The sequence below is a fragment of the Leopardus geoffroyi genome, chromosome C1, assembly GCF_018350155.1.
Source record: "Leopardus geoffroyi isolate Oge1 chromosome C1, O.geoffroyi_Oge1_pat1.0, whole genome shotgun sequence".
NCBI classification, from domain to species: domain Eukaryota; kingdom Metazoa; phylum Chordata; class Mammalia; order Carnivora; family Felidae; genus Leopardus; species Leopardus geoffroyi.
The window spans coordinates 189,419,052-189,436,554 of NC_059328.1; the positions used below are offsets into that span (position 1 = coordinate 189,419,052).

Below are 17,503 nucleotides of genomic sequence, written 5' to 3' on the forward strand. Positions count from 1 at the left end.
ACATAAAACAGATATTAAGCCTTTGGTTATAAATCTCCCTAGAAACAGTTACGTTTTCCTCCCTCGGTTAATGATCATGAGAGATTTCCATTTGTAGTTAAATAATACATTGAGCTGAGTTTTTTAAAACTTTTATTTCCTTTCATATAATTAAAATCTTTTATTCATCAACTTTTGACAGTCTAAATGTTGACCTAATTCTCCTGTGTTTGTTAGGGTTAATAAAATTTAATCCATAATAAAACAGAATTCTAAGCTCTGTTCTAGTACTTTTTTAGTAGTTTAAGGTTTTTAGTACTTTTGTTTCTAGATCTAGAGTAATGACACAACAGAAATGAACATTAACCTTTTTGTAGCCTAATACCATCTTTGCATGATGCTACACTTTTAGTCACAGGACAAAGCCATGTTATTTAAAGGCTTAATTAAGGCTGCCTTGGGACACCTGGGCCGCTCAGTCCATTGAGTCCAACTTCGGCTCAGGTCATGATCTCATGGTTCATGGGTTCGAGCCCGCCTCTGGCTCTTTGCTGACACCTTGGAGCCTGGAGCCTGCTTCAGATTCTGTGTCTCCCTCTGTCTCTGTCCCCTCCCCTGTTCATGCTCTCTCTCTCTCAAAAATAAATAAACATTAAAAAAAATAATAAGACTGCCTTGCTTCTCTGAAATAAGTCAATAATGCCATACCAAGCATCAAACAAATGTATTTATTTTATGCAATTATACTGGAGTTATATTTTCTTACCATGTATCATTCATTTGATGGGAAATTAAACCATTTTTTGAAACCTTTTATTATGAAATTTTTTTACTACTTTTTTCACTACTAAACATACTAGAATAATTTTGAAGTCTATTCAATACTTGTAAAACTCTTTGCCTCACAGTATGTTTGGTTTATTTTCTAAAGTTGTGTCAGGGGCACCTAGCTGGCTCAGTTGGTTAAGCATCTGACTTCGGCTCAGGTCATGATCTCATGGTTCATGGGGTTGAGCCCTGTGTCAGGCTCTTTGCTGACAGCTCTGAGCCTGGAGGCTGCTTCGGATTCTGGGTCTCCCTATCTCTCATTCAAAAATGAATAAACATTTTAAAATTAAAAAAAAAACAACAACAACAACAATAGAAAGTGTCCCTTCAAAAGTGGTTCAATTGTAACTTTGCAGAAATTGGAGAGTGAGAGGAAGGCCTCAAAAAATTTGTGAATTAGCATTTTTCATGATCTAGTGATAGAAACTTCTTTTTGAAAGTAAGTGCCTTCTTACAGTATTCAACTTTAACTTATGTCCCAAATCATTTAACAAATCATGGATTCTCAAGCGTGCCTGGGTGGCTCAGTCAGTTAAGTGTCTGACTCTTGACTTCAGCTCAGGTCATGATCTGACAGTTTGTGGGTTTGAGCCCTGCATTGGACTCTGTGCTGACAGTGTGGAGCCTGCTTGGGATTCTCTCCCTCTCTCTCTTCCCCTCCCCTGTTGGCACACTCTCTGTCAGAATAAATTTTCAAAAAATCATGGATTCTCAGAAGAAAATAGTGTGCCAAGTCATTCCTATGCATATGGCATGATGATTAAAGAGAAGTAAAGATGGGTTTAATTATTTAACCTAGAACAATAGTTGCAGAATCCTATTTAAGCATCTTTGGTCAGAATACTTCAAGCAACATCACAGAGGCATTTACATATGGGAAAACACATAAGAATGTGTTTAATGAGAACTTGAACAGTCAAATAGGTTGAAAATGGACATTGACAGCTTAAAAACGATGAGATTTTACATCTGAAAGGGAATATGTGGGTCATCAGGAACTTTTATTTGAGAAGACAATCTAAATTTTCATTAAAACCCAAAATCATTTTGAGAGGTTGTGTTATATGCAAATACTTTTGTTTTCCCATACTGACTAAATGAATAGAATATTAACTAACAGTCTTATTAATTAGAGCCATAGTCACATGGGGAGATTTATCCAGGTACAGGCTTTCTCCAGATGGTGTTACCGTGATGAACTTGTGATGGTTTGGGAATCGGCGCTATCACTATCCTAAAGAAAATCAAACTTGGGAATGCTAATTGACACAAGTTCACAAGAGTGACCTATATAAGTTACAGTGCAAATTCACTAATTTATAATGCAGTGTTTTCTAGTGTTTTCCTTCCTAAGACAACCTCATTTTTTTTTTTTATTTTTGAGAGAAAGATTGTGCGCCCAAGTGGTGGAGGGACAGAGAGAGAGGACTCAGAGGATCCCAAGCAGGCTTTGCAGCAATAGCAGTCAGCCCAATGAGGGGCTCGAACTCACAAGCCTTGAGATCATGACCTGAGCTGAAGTCGGATGCTCAACTAACTGAGCCACCCAGGCATCCCAAGACAACCCTCATTCTTTAATTTCTCACAGTTGTCTTACATACTGTTAACAGATCCTAATGTACTAAGGTCACTACTATTTTTTTAAGCATATTGAAATGGGAAATTTTGATCTACCCATCAATATTGGTCAAGATTCTCAGATATTATCATATGTCTTTAATAGAATGGGATCCAGTGAAAGAGCTCAGGTCTGGAACAAAAGATCTGGCTTCAATTTACATTTCTCCTATAAAGTACCTCTATGGCTTAGAGTAAGACACTTAAGCCTATCTGGTTTTAGTTACTTCATGTGTAAAATAGAGTGTTAATGATGTTTAGGGATCAAATGAAATAACATTAAAGGATCAGAGGTAAGAAACACACTATTAGAGGGCACCGGGCTGGCTCAGTTGGAAGAGCTTGTAACTCATGGTCTTCGGGTCATGAGTTTGAGCCCCATATTTGGGTGTAGATATTACTAAAAAAGTAAATTAAAAAAAAATCAGAACAAGAAAATAAGGGATCATTGACTGCCCTGTGAGTGTAAATTGTAAGTCCAGCACATCATTAATCAGAGCAGACACAGGCAATCATCTGAAGGATGTGTCATGAGATGTAGTAGGATGCTTGTTAGGTAAGCTGTGATTCATAAGATCATAAACCAAAAAATTTTTTAAAAAGAAATACACTGTTGTAATACATAATTTTAATTTCACTTTAATGAAAGTAGGCCAAATGACATACTGGTTGTAGGCATCCAGATTATTGTGCTACATATGTTAAAGTGTTAGGTAACAAGTATGCAATTCTTCATAAAAATGTACCAAAAGATTAATATTGTTATACACTATTAAGGGAATATATGATACATACAATGTTATGGCAACACAGACTAAAATAAAGAGACAAATCTTATTCAAGGAGATCAGTTGCTTAGATAATCTGACACAAAAGAGAAATTACTTCCTTGGCAAGGAGTAACCTTTTAGTAAGAGAGGCGAAGTAAGTTTCTTTGAAGTGAATAGCTAATACCCTGAATCTAATTACTATAAAATAGTACTTAACTGATAGATATTCTTTAAGTTGTGTCATTTTATTTAAAGGTCATTATACCCCATTCCTGTTGGTGCTATAACAAATTGGCACAAATTTAGTGGTTTAAAACAACATAAATTCACTTTTACAATTCTGGAGGTCAGAAGTTAGAAATCAGTTTCAGTGATTCAGTTCAGTTTCTGTTTCTGACTTTTCTTGTGTCCTTCCTATTAGGACTATTGTGATTATGTTGAGCCCACATGAATAATCCAACTTGATCTTTCCATTTCAAGAGTTTTAGTTTAATCACCTCTGCAAAGTGTATTTTACCATGTAAAATAACATTTACAAATTCCAGAGATAAGGATGTGGACATATTTGGGTGCCATTATTCAGCCTGATACACTAATGAATGTGAAAAATAGTACATAGCAGTTATGCATTCTTTTCTTTTTTGCTACTTGAGCCAAATTTTTCCCTACTGTCTGAACAAAGAAAATTTCTCCAATTGAAAAGAATTTAAAAATTATCCTGTATATGTATTATGCCTCAATAAACTTGAAAAAAAAATTTTTTTTAATTTTATTTTTTGAGAGAGAGAGAGTGCGAGCAGGGGAGGGGCAGAGAAAGAGGGAGACACAGAATCCGAAGCAGGCTCCAGGCTCTGAGCTGTCGGCACAGAGCCTGACGTGGGCCTGAACCCACGAACCTTGAGATCATGACCTGAACTGAAGTCGGACGCTTAACCGACTGAGCCACCCAGGTGCCCCTGAAAAGATTATATTTAAAAAAATCTATCCAAGAAATACTATGACCCAAGATAAGCTAAGTTGGCATTACTGCCAGGAAAACACTGCCAGGAAAAAAAGATGTGAAATCTTGATTATAAAAACAGAGATACTGCTGAAATGAAAAATTAACTTTATAAAACAAATAATTTCTGAATTATGTGTCTATATTTTATTTTTTATCCAAACACACTAGACCATTGTAGAATGCCTAGGCATGTGCAATAACTAAGTTCACCTATCTTTGTTAGTTTATTGACTTTCAATCATAAAAACCATAGTTTACACATATTTTAAATTTGGCATTATGAAGGTATAATTTTAGGGCAGAAAGATAGAATATCACTTATGTAACAGTTTGTTAACTTCCTTTGTGAGTTCTAAAGTATTTTGACATGTCAACAAAATCCATACCAACATTCCCATCTCCCTAAATCCGTAGATTTCTTTCCCCTACAGCAGGGACCCACAAGCTTTTTCTGTTAAAGGACCAGATAATATTTTAGGCTTTGAGAGCCATGTGGTCTCTATCACAACTATTCAGTTCTGCCATTGTGGCATGAAAGCAGCCATAGACAATACATAAATAAATGAGCATAGCTGTCTTCCCATAAAACTTTGTTTACAAAAACAGATGGGGCCCCAATTCCTTAGTTTGCTGAGTCCCTGCCAGGAGATATCTGGCATCTCAACTTGAATGACTGTTGGCCAGTATTCAATCCAGGCTTCAGTTAACCAAACAAGAACATTCAGATCCAGTATCAGGTGCTCAATGTAACACTAAAATCTCAAATCCTGAATGAATGAAACCATATAAATATACTTGCCCTTCCTAGCCTTTAGATTTTATTCTTTTTAAACAGACATGCCTAGAATCCACCTATGTTCTCTCTGACACAAATTAACAAGGCCTTACTGTTTGTTTGATGTAGTGTTCTGCTCCAGGTTCAGACAAAAGGGGGTGCATTGTTGTGTACAAAATTTTATTTGTATTATTTTTTAAAATATGCAACACTTCATGAATTTGCATGTCATCCTTGCTTAAGGGCCATGCTAATCTTCTCTATCATTCCAATTTTAGTATATGTGCTGCTGAAGTGAGCACTGTGTGTAGAGAATTTTAAAGCAATAATAAACCAACTAAATGTCTTCTTTTTATTATCACCATGTGCTGGAAATTATAAAAATGTCAGTAATAAATTCCTCCATTCTGCTGGGGGTGCTCCACCACTAGCCTCTTTTTGTTGAAATGCCACTGTTAGGTTATTTCCTCTAGGAACTGATTAGGCATTTCTCTTTGTGGGCCATGAGGAGTTTAACTCTCTCTATAAGCCTGGAGATAATGAGGGGATATGGGAGTTCCTCCGGATAAAAGGCAATCTCTTGTGATGTAACTGACCCAAGAGAAATTTCTAAAAGACTTTTATGTGATGAAAAGATGCTCAACATCACTCATCATCAGTGAAATACAAATCAAAACCACAATGAGATACCACCTCACACCAGTAAGAATGGCTAAAATTAACAACTCAGGCAACAACAGAGACTGGTGAGGATGTGGAGAAAGAGGATCTGTTTTGCACTGCTGGTGGGAATGCAAACGGCTGCAGCCACTCTGGGAAACAGAATGGAGGTTCCTCAAAAAGTTAAAAATAGAACTACCCTATGACCCAGCAATTGCACTACTAGGTATTATCCAAGGGATATAGGTGTGCTGTTTCAAAGGGGCACATGCACCCCAATGTTTGTAGCAGAGCTATTGATAATAATAGCCAAATTATGGAAAGAACCCACATGTCCATCAACAGATAAAGAAAGATGTGGTATATATATATACAATGGAGTATTACTCAGCAATCAAAAATAATGAAATTTTGCCATTTGCAACTACGTGGATGGGACTAGAGGGTATTATGCTAAGCGAAAATAGTCAGAGAAAGACAAATATATGACTTCAGACATATGGACTTTAAGATACAAAACAGATGGTCTGTGTCTCCCCATCTCTCTGCCCCTCCCCTGCTCATGCTCTGTCTCTGTCTCAAAAATAAAAACATTAAAAAAAAAAAAAAAGATACAAAACAGATGGGGGAGCCTGGGTGGTTCAGTCAGTTCAGTGTCCGACTTTGGTTCAGGTCATGATCTCACCGTTCGTGGGCTCGAGCCCCGCATCAGACTCTGTGCTGACAGCTCGGAGCCTGGAGCTTGCTTCGGATTCTGTGTCTGCCTCTCTCTCTGCTCCTCCCCTGCTCATATGCTCTCTCTCAAAAATAAATAAAGATTAAAAAAATTATTTTAAGATACAAAACAGATGAACATAAGGGAAGGGAGGCAAAATTAATATAAAAACGGAGGGGGACAAAACATAAGAGACTCTTACATACAGAGAACAAACTGAGGGTTGCTGGAAGGGTTGTGTTTGGGGGGGGATAGGCTAAATGGGGAAGGGGCATTAAGGAGGAGACTTGATGGGATGAGCACTGGGTGCTATACATAGGGGATGAATCACTGGAATCTATTCCAGAAATCATTATTGCACTACATGCTAACTAACTTGGATGTAAATTTAAAAATAAATAAAAAATAAAAATAAATGCTTGGTGATAGTCATCACATCACTATGGTATTTAAATTCCTTTTCATACATTTGAAAGAGATACAATAATTTCAAATGTGAATATTTACAATACACTGAAAATTTAATCCTTTTAAGTCAAGATAAAAATTTTAGATGTCAACATCAAAATGTGTGAAAGTATATACATGGTTTCATAAAATATTTTTAGGTAGGGGCACCTGGGTCGCTCAGTCTGTAAAGCCTTCGACTTCGGCTTAGGTTGGTGGGTTCCAGCCTCGCGTCAGCTCTGGACTGACAGCTCAGAGCCTGAGCCTACTTCGGACTCTGTCTCCCTCTCTCTCTGCCTGTCCCCCACTCTGCTCTGTCTCTGTCTCAAAAATAAATAAAACATTAAAATAAATAAATAAATACATACATACATACTTTTCTTTTTAAAAAAAGTACAATTTCTGCGAAATAAAATATCAAATAGCAACATTTATATTTGCTATAGATGCCAAAAGCCTTGGCATTTTCAATGAGATGTTTCATGCTTACTCGAGAAGTCATTTATCACAGGTGTTCTAAAATGCAACCTCAAATGATTCCACTTACTGAATTGCTGCCTTTGTGTGTGAATGTATGTGTGTCTGTGTGTGTGTGAGAGACACACTTTATACTATGAAAGCTATAAAAACCATACATACTTTGAGTGTGCATTCACTAAATGGAACACCAGTAAGTAATGGCCTGTGCCTTACATTATACATATAAAAACTTCTGAATCACAGCTTGGGTGGCTTGGTTGGTAAGGTGTGGGACTGTTGATTTCAGCTCAGGTCATAATCTCCCAGTACGTGGGACAGAACTCTGGGACTGGGTCCACGTTGACAGTCTGGAGCCTGCTTAGGATTTTCTCGCTCTCTCTTTCTCTGCCTCTCTCCTGCTCAAGCGCTCTCTCAAAATTAACAAACAAACAAACAAACAAACAAAGCCTTCTGAGTCCGTGAAAAAGAAGAGGGATCCTAGGATATTTTTATGTTCAGAATAACTAGTGCTAAATACTAACGAGCATTTTGCTAGGAACTGTATTAAGTGCTTTCCATAAAATACCTCATTTATTCCAGCAGGCAACTCTGTGTGGTATTATTTCCATTGCTTTATATATAAAGAAATGGAAGCTTAGACAATTCAATTTTCTGAAACTCTAGTAGAGTCAGGAAATCTTACCATAACTGAACAGTTCGCTGCCTTCAATCACGAGAAAGTGTCAAGGAATCACATTTATTAGCACTTCAAATAATGTTTCGAAACAAGGAACATCTAACGATGCTTGACTCTTAGACACTCCTGTCCAGGTTAGCTTGGGTCAGTGGTTCTCACGGTGTTTAACAGCTTTGTTAAATAAACCACAGACTTGCGGAATCCCTCTCGCTCCCAGGGTGGGGTAGAGAATCAGAATTCCTAGCCAGTTCGCCGGTGCTGCTGCTGCTGCTCCGGAAGCTACGCCGTAAGAATCTTTGGTTTATGAGTTTTAATCCTAAAACCATTGGGACAAGTGTTGGTCTGGGCAGAGCGATGGTAACTCCTAACGTTTCCGAAGCCTAGACTCCACTTTCTCCTGCGACAGGAACCCCAAATCATGGGCGTGCCCCGAGGCCTTGTCCGCCGCCAACTCCGCCCTGGGGTGTGGCTCCGGCCCAGCCGCGGGCCTCGGCACTCCATTGCTCTCCCCGCCAGCCTCGCCTGGCCCCGGCCCCGCCCCCCGGTGGGCCCATTGGCTCGCAATGTCCACAGGGCGCCTCTGCCCTCACGCCCATTCCGCAGAGCTGGTCAGGCTGAGGCGCTGCTGCCGGAGCGCGGGGTGTGAGACGTGGCTCGTCGGCGGAAGAGCCATGTTGGACTTTGCGATCTTCGCCGTTACCTTCCTGCTGGCGTTGGTGGCAGCGGTGCTCTACCTCTATCCGGTAATCGCCGTCTCGGCCTCGGGGACTCTGACAGCCGCCCCAGCCTCTGTTGCCGCATCCGCGTCGCTCTGCGCGCAGTGGGCCGCAGGGAGCGGGCCTGAGAGGAGGGCTCCCGCTCTCGCTTGTGTTCCCGTTCCCGCATCGCGCAGCTGCAGCTCTCGGGCACGTGACGCCTCGCGGGGTGCGCGCGGGCTGCGCTGGGAGGAGAGCTGAGTGGGCGGCTGGAGCACCCCTCTGGCGCGCACGGCCTGGGACGCGTTGCCGCCTGAGGGCTTAGGGCCGTTCTTCTGGGTCCTGCTGCCTACCTGCTCCCGGCACTGCCACGCCTCTGTCACAGGCTGCGTGAGCAGTACTTTGGGGTGACTTTTGGGCAGTAATCCTGCCAAACCCAAATTCCATTTTCCAGGGTGTCTGGGAGGAAACTTGAGGGTGCGAGAGTGCTCCACTCCTTTGTCCTTTTCTGAGGATTCTCCTCGATTTTTTTTTTTCTCTCCTTCGTGTCCTGCCTTTCTATCAGTCTTTCCGTCTGTTAACGAAATCCAAAGTCCTCACGGCCGAGATCGGTCTTGCTTTTCGCAGGGCCTCGGAAGCAAATGGAGCTGTGGAATGAGCGTTGTGGTGGGTTAGTTCCTGAGCTTGAAGTAGCGACTTTGCTTTAGCTCTGAATCTTGTTCTACTAGACTTATCTGCTTGCCTTTATCAGCCTCAGGGGGTGATTCTGAGAGGGAAAGGAGCTAGTAGATGAGCAATCATCTCTTAACCTGTTTACAAAAGACGGTGGTGTTTTCGTGGAAAAAGTTAAGTAGCTGAGCTCCCCAAAACCTCACTGATAATAATGAGGGAACACCTTAAATGTTCAGAGATGGTAAATGGATTAGATTGTAATATTGCAGCTACACAACCTGTAATGTCCTGTATCCTGTTTATCTAAAACTAAATGTTTAATGACTCCAGATCCTGAGGGTTTTTTTTGTTTTTTTTTTTTTTTTAAATGTGTGTTTATTTTTGAGAGGGAGAGACAGCACAGACGGGAAGGGCAGAGAGGGGGAAGGGCAGAGAGAGAGAGAGGGAGAAGAGAGGGAGACAGAATCCGAAGCAGGCTCCAGGCTCTGAACTGTCAGCACAGAGCTGGGTGCAGGGCTGGAACCCACCTGCTATGAGATCCTGACCTGAGCCGAAGTTGGACCCTCCAACAACTGAGCCACCCAGGTGCCTCTCCAGATCTTGAATTTTTGATAATCTTTAAATGAGATTGCCCTTTGATTAGTCTATAGGAAGGAGCACTGTTTAGTCTTTCAGCCAGATACAGTTCCATGTACTGGCTATACAGCAGTGAACAAACCAGGCAGAAAATTCATATTCTGGTGAGGGGGAACAAATAATATAAACAAATAACACTAAAATACTAGTATTAAGTATTATGGAGCAAAATAAAGTTGGGAACAGGTAGTGTTATTTTAAAGTAGGATGGTCAGTTTTTTTTAAGGAAAAATATTCCAGAGTGGCTGCACCAATTTGTATTCCCACCAACAATGCAAGAGGATTCCTTTCTCTCTACATCCTTGCTAACAGTTGTTATTTGAGTAGAACTATCCTACAATCCGGTAATTGTACTACTGAGTATGTAACAAAAAATGCAAAAACTCTAATTCGAAGGGACACATGCATCCCTATAGAGCATTATTATTTTTTTTTTTTAAAGTTTATTTATCTTTGGGACAGAGAGAGACAGAGCATGAACGGGGGAGGGGCAGAGAGAGAGAGGGAGACACAGAATCGGAAACAGGCTCCAGGCTCTGAGCCATCAGCCCAGCGCCCGACGCGGGGCTCGAACTCACGGACCGCGAGATCGTGACCTGGCTGAAGTCGGACGCTTAACCGACTGCGCCACCCAGGCGCCCCCCTATAGAGCATTATTTATAGCAGCCAAATTATGGAAGTAGTGCAAGTGTCCATCCATTGATGAATAAAGAAGATGTGGTGTATACTTACAATGGAATATTATTCAGCCATAAAAAAGAATGAGATCTTGCCATTTGTAGTGACATGGATAGAGCTAGAGAGTATAATGCTAAGTGAAATAAGTCAGAGAAAGACAAATACCATATGATTTCATTCATTTTTGGCATTTAAGAAAGAATAAATGAGCAAAGGGGGGAAAAGAGACAAACTAAGAAACAGACTCTTAACTATAGAGAACAAACTGATGGTTATGAGGAGAGGTAGTGGGAGGATGGGTGAAATAGGTGATGGGGTTTAAAGAGTGCACTTGTCACGGTGAGCTCCACATGTTGTGTGAAAGTGTTAAGTCACTATATTGTACACCTGAAACTAACACGGTATATTAACTATACTGGAATTTAAAATTAAAAATATTAATAAAATAGGATGACCAAGAGGTAAGGAGAAATTGGAAAAGAGACCTGAAGGAGATGAGGGAGGGAGCAAGCCATTCAAGTATCTGAGAAAGCATTCCAGACAAAGAGAATAGCATATGCACATCTTCAGGGGGAAACATCCTAATGTGTTCCAGGAAAACAGAAGACTAGTGTGGCTGGAGTGGAGTGAGGAGGAAACTAGTAAGAAAAATAAAATCAGAATGATGGGGAGGAAAGGCAGGTTTTTGTTGTAGGCCAGTTTATGGACTTGGCATTCATTCTGAAGTAGGCCACTGGAGGGTTTCAACAGAAGAGTGACATTTTAAATTTAAGGGAGTTAAAAATTTAATATTATTAGTTAAATCTTAAGCAAATCATTTTGACTGATATGTTAAGAATAAACTTGTGGACCTAGGGTAAGGGTAGAAGTAGGCAGGGTAGTTAGGAAGCCGTTAAAATAATTTTGGTGAGATCTGGTGCTAGCTTGATAGCAGAGATTGTGTGGAGGGAAGAGGGGTATATTTCATTTGGAGCATAGACAGTTTAATAGAAGGGAAGGTGGAATATATTGGCATACATGTAGGCAGATGATAGTCATGGTGTGGAAGTTATTTCCTGATTGCTTTCATTTTTTCAATGGAAAAGTAGCAAGATTATCAGTTACTGGTGGGGATAGGGGATTTAAAGAAAGAAAAGGAGCAGAAGAGCCATCTAGAAGATTACAGAATGATAGACTAGGGAAGTGTGTGATTTCCAGGCAGTTCACTGGAGGTTCATGAAATTAAAATAAGACTAGTCAGCATGGTTGTGTTTCTCTTCAGCTGTGTGGATTCAGGGACAGTTTGTCAGATGTTGGATTTAATTAGAATTGGTGTTTTGCTGGGACACCAGGATATAGGGCAAAAGGATACAGGACAAAGGAATGTTTATAATGACGTACCATGGAATCTAAGCTGAGTAAAGTGGAAAATGAATATGTAAGTGGGTGTGTTAAAAGTACTTTTTGGGGTAAAAATAGTTTTTGGAGTGAAGATAATAAAAATAGTTGAGAAGGAAAGATAGGAGGTGCTTGGAGATTTGGATGCTTAATGTTAAAATTCTGGAGATGTTGAAGTTATTGATCATGTCAAAATCTAATTTATGGGGACACCTGGGTGGCTCTGTTGGTTGAGCGTCCAGCTTTGGTTCAGGGCATGATCTCGTGGTTTGTGAGTTCGAGCCCTGCGTTGGGCTCTGTGCTGACAGCTCAGAGCCTAGAGCCTGCTTAGATTCTGTGTCTCCCTCTCTCTCTCTGCCTCTCCTCCATTCACACACTCTCTATCAAAAATAAACGTTAAGAATTAAAAAAAAAAAATCTAATGTATGACCATGGGAATGAGTTGCTAAGATAGGGTGGAGGCTTGAATAGGGGAGAGATGGGTCAGGGAAAGAGGATAAACTTCTGTAGGTATAGGAGTCTGGGGATGAGAGAAAACCTAAGGTTGGTAGTCCTGGCCTTTGTGTGGTGTCTAACATAAGTAAGGAAAAAGATCATAATAACACTCTGGATAGTCTCAAGGCCAGTGGTAGTGGTGAGGCAGTGAAATGGGGAGATTGAAGTTTTGCAGGGTTTTGTCCAGGTGCATACCAATTTTGGGATCCCTCTCATCATTTTAGCTATTTGGGAGATGTGGATGTAGTAAAGAGTGGGAGAGCATTTTACCTGGCATTCTGAGGTTCACTCTTCATTTTTGCTGATGAAATGTGGCATTTGCTATAGGAACCATTTTATCCAGAGGATGCAGAGGACTTCTAATGCTCCCTCTTCCTGTTTGCTGATGGAGTTGTGGAAGCCAGGATTAGGTTAGTGGGGAGGGATTGTACTTAGTATTTCCACATCGTTAGAGTTTATTCACCCCTGCGTGTCAGTAGTTTTTTCCAAATCTTCAACATTTCTGTCGTAACACTACTCTGTGAAGGTGTCCAAATATTCAAAGACATCAGTTGCATTTTCTTCAGCATGAAGATACACATTCTGGAGCCATCCATCTTCCTTCCCCAGCTGGTACTGGTTATAGTCTCCTTCAGTTTAGCTCTTGTTCTTTTACTATCACTGTGGGTATTCTCTTCATCTGTGTTATGTACCCTATTTCCTACATGCCTCACAATCCTTTCTTGTTTCACTTGCTATATATGCTGCAGTGCATCATTTTACAGTAGCTTCCTAAGAAAGTGTGCATGGAAAATACATTTTATGAAACCTAGCTTATTTGAAAGGTTTCTGTTCTAGCTTTACACTTGAATAATAGTTTGGCTTCGTATTAGATTATAGAATGTTTTCCCTTAGAGTTATAGGTGCAACCACTAACCCAGCCTGTTTTTCCTGAATTTGGAATCTTGAGGTTTACTTCCAGAAGGATGGTAATCAGAGGAATAAAGAATCTGTATGCCAACTTTTTAAGAATTGGTTAAGTCTGTGTCTTACCTTATGTCTTATCCAGGCTTTCTGGTTACTGAGTGCAAATCTGATTGCTTTTTTAGGAATCCTCCTTCTTCCTCTGCAGACTCCTAGAGGAGGCCTCTCAACTATGTCAATTAATCACTTCTCCAACAGCTTAACACTTTCAGAAATTTGTTGAATTGTTCATTCTGTTATTTCCTCTCCCTTTCTCTTTATTTTTGTTTTCTCCTTTCTTATTCACTTCCATTTAGTGGGTTTTCAGAAGGAACAGATAATTGATGAATGTTATGGATCTACCATGTTTAAAGAGAAATCAAGAAGCTTGTTTTATGATTAATAATTTTATCCCAGGAAATTGAAAGTAGGATTTTTTATACCACTGGGTTTATCTTTTTTCTAATTTCCTCCCTATTTAAAATATTAAACTTGACAAGTTTCCATTATTGATGACTGTAGGACAGAATTATACACTGTAGATTTCATTGTTATCAGCTAAATACAAGTGACACATACTACGCATACTATTACCTAGATAGCATTCTTGTAGTATTTAGCAGAAACTGAAAAACTCTATAGTTAGTACCGTTCAATCTAGTATTTCTCTTTTGGCATATATACCCCAAAGGAGGAAAAAAGTAAAGTTTTACAAAGATTTTTATAGCACTACTTATATTAATGAAAAAACAAAAGAAAGAAAGAAAAAATAGCTGAGATGTTTTATAGCAGTATAGTAGGAAAATGATTAAGCAATTTCCTTTGTAAAAAATTTTTTTAATTCAATTAAAAAAATTTTTTTAGTGTTTATTTATTTTTGAAGAACAGAGAGACAGAGCATGAGCGAGGGAGGGGCAGAGAGCGAGGGAGACACAGAATCCGAAGCAAGCTCCAGGCTCTGAGCTGTCAGCACAAAACCCGATGCGGGGCTTGAATTCATGAGTTATGAGATCATGACCTGAGCCAAAGTCAGACGCTTAACCAACTGAGCCACTCAGGTGGCCCTCAATGTTTTTTTAGTTTTTAAAAATGTTTATTCATTTATTTTTGAGAGACAGGGAGAGTGCACAAGCAGGGAAGGAGCAGAGAGACAGAAGGAGATACAGAATCTGAAGCAGGCTCCAGGCTCTGAGCTGTCTGCTCAGAGCCTGATGTGGGGCTTGCACCCAGGAACTGCAAGATCATGACTTGAGCTGAAGTCGAATGCTTAACTGACTGAGCCACCCAGGTGCCCTAGGCAATTTCTACTATATGATGAACATAGTTTAGCCTTTAAATGTTCAAGTATGTTGAATCACTATGTTGTACACATGAAACTAATATAACACTGTATGTTAACTATATTAGAATTAAAAATAAAAAAGGAAACCTCTTCTTTTAATTAAGGTATAAAACAATAAATGCTCAAGTAAAGAAATATTTATTCATTTACTTATGTAATGTTAATTAAGAAAAAGAAAGGGGGCAGAATGCTAGATAGATAAATGCTGACTAATATTAATCAAAATTGTTGACAAAATTCAGAATTGATCCTGGAGTAAATATTTCATGTTATTTTTTCTATAAATATTTAGTTTATTTAAAAATGATAAAAAGTTGGGGAGCCTAGGTGGCTCAGTCGGTTAAGCATCCGACTTCAGCTCAGGTCATGATCTCATGGTTTGTGACTTCAAGCCCCGCATCAGGCTCTGTGCTGACAGCTCGGAGCCTGGAGCCTGCTTTGGATTCTGTGTCTCCCTCTCTGTCTGCCCCTCCCCACACACACTCTGTCTCTCTCAAGAATAAATAAACATCAAAAGAAAATTATAAAAAGTCATATTAAAGAATAATATGCTTATCATAAGATAAAAACTAAGAAAAAAATAACATTGATCCCAAAACATAGCAGCTGTAACCCCAGTATAAAATTGTAAATATTAAAATTTTACATACTTTTCCCCAGTTCATTTTAGAGGTTGTTACTTGAACAATTTGCTATGAATTATTTTATTATTTGTATGCCACACACCTCAGTGATTGTATGACCCTGACAATAATGACTATATTTGGGCCGTCTGAATGGCTCAGTCAGTTAAGCATCTAATTCTTAATTCCAGCTCAGGTCATGATCTCGCAGTCATGAGATTGAGCCCCAAGTCAGGCTCTACGCTGAGCATGGAACCTGCTTAAGATTCTCTCTCTCCCTCTGCCCCTCTCCGCTACTTGTGCATGCTTTCTCTAAAATAATTTAAAAACTGACTACATTAAAGCAAAAGATGAATATCATATTGTATTTTGGTAAATTCTTTGGCTAGAAAGAGAACAGTTTTAGGAATGAAACTCTTGTAAGCATGACATTGATTTTTTTTGTAAGCCAAGCCAGAAGGGACCATACGTAGACTCAGAACAACAACAAAAAAGGTACTTTGTTATATATTAGTTGATGTAGAATGGAGATTAAAACTTTCAAACTTGTTAGTTTAATTGACACAGAGGAAGAATATTAAGATTATTCTTTTAAATACAAGGAACCCAGTTTTTGTATTTTAATATAGAAATAATTCTTGATATTCAACCAAATTGGAAAGCCATCGCTTAGTCCTGCAGATGTCTTGGCAAAACATCTGACTTATGGGTTATGTGATTATACATTAAGTTATATGTTATACATTAAGTCATTATACTAAACTATTTTAAAATTTCTCCTTAAGGCTTCTAGACAAGCTGCAGGAATTCCAGGGATTACTCCAACTGAAGAAAAGTGAGTAGTTATTATTGTTATTATTATTATTATTTGGAATTCAGTAGAGTTAACTCTTATTTAATTTTTGGTATCAAAACGAAACCATATTTGTAAATTACATAGTTTATTTAATTCCTTTATTTACTCTAAATTTATCTCTGGGCCTAAACCTGAACTTTGTTAAGAACAGAAAGGAGAGCTGTATAAACAAAAACTGTAATTGCTTTCAGGTATCTGGCTGGCTTATTCATTAGAACATCCAACTCTTGATCTCAGGGTTGTGAGTTCAAGCTTCACATCGGGTGTAGAGTTTACTTTAAAAAATAAATAAGAAATAAAAAGTTACACAAAACCTGAAAAAAAAAAAAAACTTTAATTGCTTTCACTTTCTCTAGCCAGAGTATTGAAAATAAAAAACAATAATTAAGATAGAAGGAAATTAGAAAAAAATGCCAGAACTGATCTGATGATTTAAGTCAGCCTATGATGATGTTCATTGCTATCTCAAAATGAGATGTTGCAAAAATGGGATTATTTTCCATTGTGTAAGTCAGATGTTCCTTGTGTAGCTTTTTTCTTGGTTTGAATTGTTACAAATTCTCAAAATATCAGAAAAATCCATATCTAAATATAACTACAGAAAGTAAGGAGTCAAATTTAATTAAGTTTTAGATTTTGCAATAATTTTCATTTCATTCAACTTTGCTCTCATCTGTTGACACAGTTAATTCAGTATCAGTTATTGTTTTTCTGATTCTTCCAAGTTAAATTTCTTATTTTTCCAAGTTATTTTTTCAAATGTTCTTTTCTCAGAGATGGTAATCTTCCAGATATTGTGAAGAGTGGAAGTTTGCACGAGTTCCTGGTTAATTTGCATGAGGGATATGGACCTGTGGTCTCTTTCTGGTTTGGCAGGCGCCTTGTGGTTAGTTTGGGCACTGTTGATGCCCTGAAGCAGCATATCAACCCCAATAAGACATGTAAGTTTAATTTTTTTTCTAATTATCTGATCCTTATCTTTTACGAATAAACATCTATACATGAAGAGCCACACATTGTTCATGGGTAAGACTAGCTAACATTTGTTGAATGTTTTATACTATATGCCAGGCATTATGCTAAGGTCTGTATAATTAGTACCTCACTGAAGTTACAGTATTGTAAAATTATTTTTCTCCTCAGTTTATAGATATATACAGTAGAATCCCAATATAAATTCCAACAGGATTTTTTTGAAAAAAATAGATCCAGGGTGCATCTGGAATAGTAAAGGTAC

General features: G+C 38.7%; 1 protein-coding gene and 1 non-coding gene across 3 annotated transcripts in view; one reads left to right on the top strand and one right to left on the bottom strand.

The window, feature by feature from the left end:
- Positions 1-5,169: 5,169 nt before the first annotated feature.
- LOC123600133 lies at positions 5,170-5,274 on the bottom strand. The gene has a single exon (XR_006713512.1). It is a non-coding gene; the product is annotated as a U6 spliceosomal RNA (small nuclear RNA).
- Positions 5,275-8,438: 3,164 nt separating this feature from the next.
- The window catches only part of LOC123599338 (cytochrome P450 20A1), a 79,716-nt gene continuing 70,651 nt past the window's right edge, over positions 8,439-17,503 (top strand). Inside the window, exons 1-3 of one of the 2 annotated variants that reach the window (XM_045480831.1) lie at positions 8,439-8,693; positions 16,196-16,245; positions 17,041-17,207. In XM_045480831.1, coding sequence (XP_045336787.1) covers positions 8,514-8,693; positions 16,196-16,245; positions 17,041-17,207 — 397 coding nt within the window. In that variant the 5' untranslated portion in view covers positions 8,439-8,513. Of the gene's footprint in view, positions 8,694-8,897; positions 9,312-16,195; positions 16,246-17,040; positions 17,208-17,503 lie in introns of those variants that run through there. The other variant, XM_045480832.1, reaches the window with a different exon arrangement.